The sequence below is a fragment of the Poecilia reticulata genome, linkage group LG16, assembly GCF_000633615.1.
Source record: "Poecilia reticulata strain Guanapo linkage group LG16, Guppy_female_1.0+MT, whole genome shotgun sequence".
Classification (NCBI taxonomy): Eukaryota; Metazoa; Chordata; class Actinopteri; order Cyprinodontiformes; family Poeciliidae; genus Poecilia; species Poecilia reticulata.
In genome coordinates this window covers 18,385,225-18,391,073 of record NC_024346.1, presented here as the reverse complement: position 1 = coordinate 18,391,073, position 5,849 = coordinate 18,385,225, and the positions used below count along the sequence as shown (strand labels likewise).

Here is a 5,849-nt window from a genome sequence, read left to right as displayed (position 1 = left end):
ATATAGATAGATAGATAGATATATATACAACACATACAATAACCATGGCAGCTGGTTGAATTGGATCTGTATAGGTTTCACATCGCAAACTTAGCTTGTATTTTGTTACTGATGGTAAAACCACCTGTGTTTCTCACACCTGTCGGTGACTGCATTATTTAAGACCCAGCATCAGGTTTTCTGCAGGATTTATCACTTTCTTATACATTCTACTGTTCAGATGGGATAGGGAGGAAGGTAGCAATAAACACTGCGGTGTGGTCAGGGCTTCTTGCGTCCCTGGAGCAGGTCTAAGTGCTTCCAGAACATCTTTACCATATATCACCGACGGAGACTGCAGTCATTTGGTACAGACTCCAAATATACAGAAGTCCACTGAAGAAACAGACATACGCACATCATTTCTGAAATGAGCCGATTTCACGAGCGTTAATAACATCCCTCGGATATTCGAAGGAGTTAACCGTAGTGAGGAAACTTGAGGCATTCTGATCTATTCCGGTGCGGCCGAAGCGTCTGTTGCTTTTGTTCCCATATCGTAACCAGACCTCAAAAGGTCCGCAGCTGCCACGAAGGCAGACTCTCGGCAGCACAACTCTGCCTTACGAAAACAGTACTGTGTCCAAGTGTGAGTGTTCACTGATTAATGTTTTCACACCACATATATCTCTTGCATTTTAATGGGTGAGCACGAACCGCTGTAAAAATTGCAAACACGAAGCGCTGTGGATGGCAATGGGATCCTGCGAGATTTAAGTTAAAGGGAAATGTTCCAACTGTGCTTTGCAAAGAACTTTTCTTTTTTTTTTGTCAGATTAAAGCCAGAAAATATGTTTCACTGGGATTTTATATGTGATAGATCAACACAAAGTAGTGCACAATTGTGTAGAGGGAGAAAAACAGATAAATGGCTTTTAATTTAATTTAATTTTTGTTTCTCCAAATAACTTGTAAAAGCGTTCTGTACATTAATATTCCATCCTTGATTGAATACTTTGAAAGATCTATTTTGCCTGCAACTGCAGCTGCAAGTCTTTAAGGAATGTCTCTCCTACCTCTGCACATCTAGTCCATTCTTCTTCACGACATAAGTCATGTACAATCTGAGTGAATGGAGACAGCCATAAACATAAAAGTATATTTTTTCCAGTGGGACTTAGGCATGGCCTTCGAGTACATGTATGGACCATTCTAGCTCTGGAGGTTGTTGTTTTGCCTCAAGGTGAAAGTCTAACCTAGCTTGAAGGTTCACCTTCAAACTCTTATCAACTCCAGTTTTTCTTTTCCTGTTGAAGAAAAGCATCCTCACATCATGAGGCCTTGGTTGATGGTGTGTTCAGGGTTTTAGTTTTATGTCACACAGTGTTTTGCATGCGAGTTAATCGAGTTAAATCTTTGTCTCATCTCACCAGATCTCTGCCGTTAACACGTTTGGTGTGTCTTCCACAGGACTATCCTGTCCACTGATTCGATCCATCGGAGTTCCCTGAGTCCTTTGTGGCTTTTTTGTTGAATAACGCTCAACATTTTCAGTGATTTTAAGTGCCTGGTGATGTCTTCCTTGGTTTGCTATTGACCCATAGTCTTTCCATTTTCAGATTGAACATTTTTGCATTGTGAGATGTTTTGTTCTCAACCAAACCTCAGAGGGTTTAATCGATCAACCGCATTTATATTGAGATTAAATTACATACGAGGGGGTACCCAAAAGTTTCCAGAATGACGCTGCTGCATGCGCAGTTTTCGTAGTACACGATTCTGCCGCTAGGTATTTGTTCAACAATTTGTTTGTTGTTTTGTCCAGCCGTCGTTTTTCTTCATGGAGAAATGGTGAAATGTCAATTGATGATCAACCGCTTTTTTCCGGAGCAGGAAGCAAAACTTCACAGCCGCACTGTGAAGCTGGTTGATCATCAATTGACATTTCACCATTTTTAAAGCAGGTGAACCATGAGTAAACTTGAGCTTGACACATAGCGTCATCCTTGTAAGCGGTCTTCAACATTTGAACGGTTTCCGATGTTGTTTTCCGGAGGAGAAAGCAAAGCTTCAGCCACGCGCTGCTCATAAAACTTCTCCATGAAGAAAAACAACGGCTGGACAAAACAGCTCTTACAAGAAAATTCACTGAGGGTAGATGAAACCTTCCACATCAACGCCGCTTGGCACACCAATTGAGAAGGCGTGGTTGAACAAATACCTAGCGGCAGAATTGTGTACTATGAAAACTGCGCGTGCAGCAGCGTCATTCTGGAAACTTTTGGGTACCCCCTCGTAGACTACCTAATTTTAATTGATGACTTCTGAAGGCAGCTAGTTCCATTAAATTTCATCTAACGGCATTAAGAGTTGAAGGGACTGAATAAATAAGCAATGGCCAATTTTTGCTTGTAAAAATATATAAAACGGCACACAATTCGATTAAAACAACCTAAAATGTATGATGGTAAAATGGCCAATTGTGTGTGGAAAAGCAAATGGGGTGTGAATACATTCTCAATGCACTGTCAAAGAACTAACAGATACTGAAGAATTACCTGAAAAATCTGCTTCAGCGAAAAAAGAGCCCTCCGCAGCTCCCGTCCTATGGAGTTATAGAGTTTTTCTGTGAGGAAAGAAAAAAGAGGAAAAGGTTAACAGCAACATTATCAAGAGAGGTGACTGGGAGGGCTGACTTCTCTTTAAACACCATGCGTTCTAGTACACTACAAGATGATATTCCCATAAATCACTTTCTCATGTGAATGCAAAGCACACAATATTGGACTCAAGTAGCTAAATACGAAAACGTTCCCACAAGGGGAACGAAGAAGGCATAAAAACAGTAGGAGGAGCTCAGACAACATCTGCAGAGAGTTAGTGAACAGAGCATGCTTCCTGCTAACAAGGACCAATCTCCAATTTACTATAATAATAATAATAATAATAATAATAATAATAATAATAATAATAATAATAATAATAATAATAATAATAATAATAATAATAATAATAATAATCACGGAATAAGCTTTGACCACTAGCCACCACAATGACTAAGAAACAAGTCATGCAGCAATCAGTTATGGAAACTGTACTGAGCAGTAAAGAGACATCTGAGGAGATGGTTCAAATTATGACATTTTTTTCTGCAGATCCTCTGGCAATCCTTGACTCTGTGCAGTCTGCAGGATCCGCCAGGGAGAGGCAGCGTTGAGCACAAGGAAAGTGGCTTACTCATCACTGCTGTGAACGCTCTCTGACTCAGCAAAACCTGTCAGTTGCTGTTGCAGACACAGCAGCATGCAGTGCATTGCAGTTTAATGCAGAGCAGCTGCAGGTCAGATTGTTCAGCCCTTAGTAAACTCTGCAGTGGCTCCTCTTTTTCATTTCTCCCCTCTGTCATCCAAATTAACATCATCTACAACAATAGAGAAACAAATAATGCTGCAACAAATACAGTCTCTACACAAAGCATAAATATTTTAAAGAAAACCTGCTCTCGACTAAAACTTTAGAATGAGAAATTTACACTGTTGACTGGATACATTTGGGACAGCAGAGCAACAGTCTCCTGTTCATTATTGCTGTTGGCCGTATGAGTTGAAGACTAAATCCCTTCAGCTGATGAACTGAGACAAAGACAGGGCCGGGGTTCGCTACACCTGCCAGTTTTGTGGCCAGACACTTTATACTTCTACACGCTCAACCAGACAAAGTGAAAACTCAAAGTTTGATGTCTCTAAGAGGATTTCCAGTGACACGCAACAGATTTCATAACACACATGAAGCCTACCACTCAGTAAAAACCCTCTGCTGGCACTGTGACAACATGCAGACTGAGTCACGATGCTAAAATACTTACCTAATTTTTTCAGAAAAGTCTGTTATTATGAGGGCTTCTGCAGAAACGACTGATGATCTTTGTCTCTGTATATTGTCAAAGCCTGTCCAGTTTGTTGACTGAAATGAACATGCACCGCCATGCCATTAATCTAATAAAGTAAAATGTGCTACATTTAGACACTTAAATCTGCAGTCTGAAAGCAAAGTGCTGTGTTGGGAACATACGGAACAATCAGATTTCTGATATATGACTGAACTTGATGATTGAGTATGTGACATTTTTAAATCGTATTCACGATTTAACAGGGAGTCAATGAAGAAAAACTAAAACTAAAATAGGAGAAATAAAATGTCCCAAATGTATGTTCATCTGAAATCTTGGTGCAGTATTTTGGCTAAACTTAAAAGGTTTTTACTTTTTTGGACTTTCTGGTAGTAAAAATTACAGTAAAAAAAATTTCATAATAATAATCTTTTGCATTGAAGTCATCATTAAGGGGGATGATGAAGTGCCAAAGAGATTACCTTCCTTTGTCTTTATTGGGCAATGTTCCTTACTAATCTGTTGCCTCACACTGCTGGTCAGGTGGCTGAAAGAAGGGTAATATACTTTCTTTCACTTAAAAACAAAATAAGTTCAGTTGTTTGAAATTGAAATTTTGAACAAAAAACACCATTAAGTATTAAAAGACTACCACACATTGATCTCAGTAAGGCTCCTCTGTTTTATCATAACAACTTTTACAAGTCATCTGAGCTTATTCTGCATTTATATTACACAGATATATTACATATAGAATGATATAAACTGTACCAATGAAAGGATTATTAGCCCTGTTGTCAGAGGAACTTCTTACCCCACATTTTCCTTTCACTAAACTTTCTATTAATGTTTGCACTCTAAGAACATCTAGAGTATATTATGCTGTGTTCGATGAATCTATAAGCTGTGTTTCACTTTTTGAAATAAATTACTCAACCCAATTTTTGACAGTATCCTAATCTAATGAGATGCACCTGTATGAGGTTGGGGAGTATTGTTTTAATTCATTTTTCATACCAATATTGCACAGCGTTACAACGGTATCACCCAATACCGTACAACGGTACATCTTGTTCCAAATTTTAAGACCTTAATATGTTCTGCGTTCAGGGCTTTGTGTGGCTCCCTCTTGAGTAGATGAGTACTGGTCTTTATGGGGCAGTCACCCCGAATCACTGGCAGCAGCATCCTAGAGGAATAAATTCTGCAACTCCAGAGTTACTGTCAGGGCCAAACTGTGTGATGTTGACGATTTATGTCTTTGTAAATAACAGGAAGGAAGCCTGACTGGAACTTTTCAGTTTGAGGCCCCTAACTGTGCAAGTTGGGGTCACATTGTATTTTTAAAACATGCCATAAAACTGACACATCTTTGTGGTTGCATCTTTTTTTTTTGGCTCACTTTTTATCACTAAAATCTCTTGTAACTTCATTATACATGGGATTATAGAACTGAGGAGTATAAAAATGTAAACATGCTACACATATTTAATAAGTCAAGACTAAACACATCTTATACTAGGCATTACCCTAATGCCACAAGGTTTTAAAATAATACTACTCCCTCCTGGAGGTTACAGTATAGCCAGCTCTATTGCTCTGAACCACAGGAAGACGACTAGAAGTTTGGATTAGGGGATCTTCAAACAGACAAACTCTCAGATCAGTGAAGTGGAAGAACACACACTGCAAAAAGTCCCCTTTCAAAAACAAGAAAAAAAAGTACAAAAATAGGGTATAATTTTCTTAAAATAAGAAAAATTATCTGCCAACAGAACAAGAAAATTTATCTTGTCAAGATTTTCTAAAACAAGAAAAAATATCTAACCAAGATAAACCTACAATATCTTAAAATTAGTGTATTTTTACTTAAAACAAGCCAATTTTACTTATACGAGTAAGATATATTATCTTATTTTAAGAAAAATTATCTCAAGTAAAGAAAATGTTACTTGACACTGAATTTCTTGAAATAGCGTAA

At 38.3% G+C, this 5,849-nt stretch overlaps 1 protein-coding gene across 4 annotated transcripts in view; it reads right to left on the bottom strand.

Annotated features, from left to right (window-relative positions):
* Nucleotides 1-5,849, bottom strand: part of fhod3b (formin homology 2 domain containing 3b) — a 104,263-nt gene that overhangs the window by 42,750 nt on the left and 55,664 nt on the right. For all 4 annotated transcript variants that reach the window (XM_008432463.2, XM_017309596.1, XM_017309598.1 and 1 more), the window contains exon 4: nt 2,538-2,605. In XM_008432463.2, the coding sequence (XP_008430685.1) occupies nt 2,538-2,605 (68 nt within the window). The remainder of the gene's footprint in view (nt 1-2,537; nt 2,606-5,849) is intronic.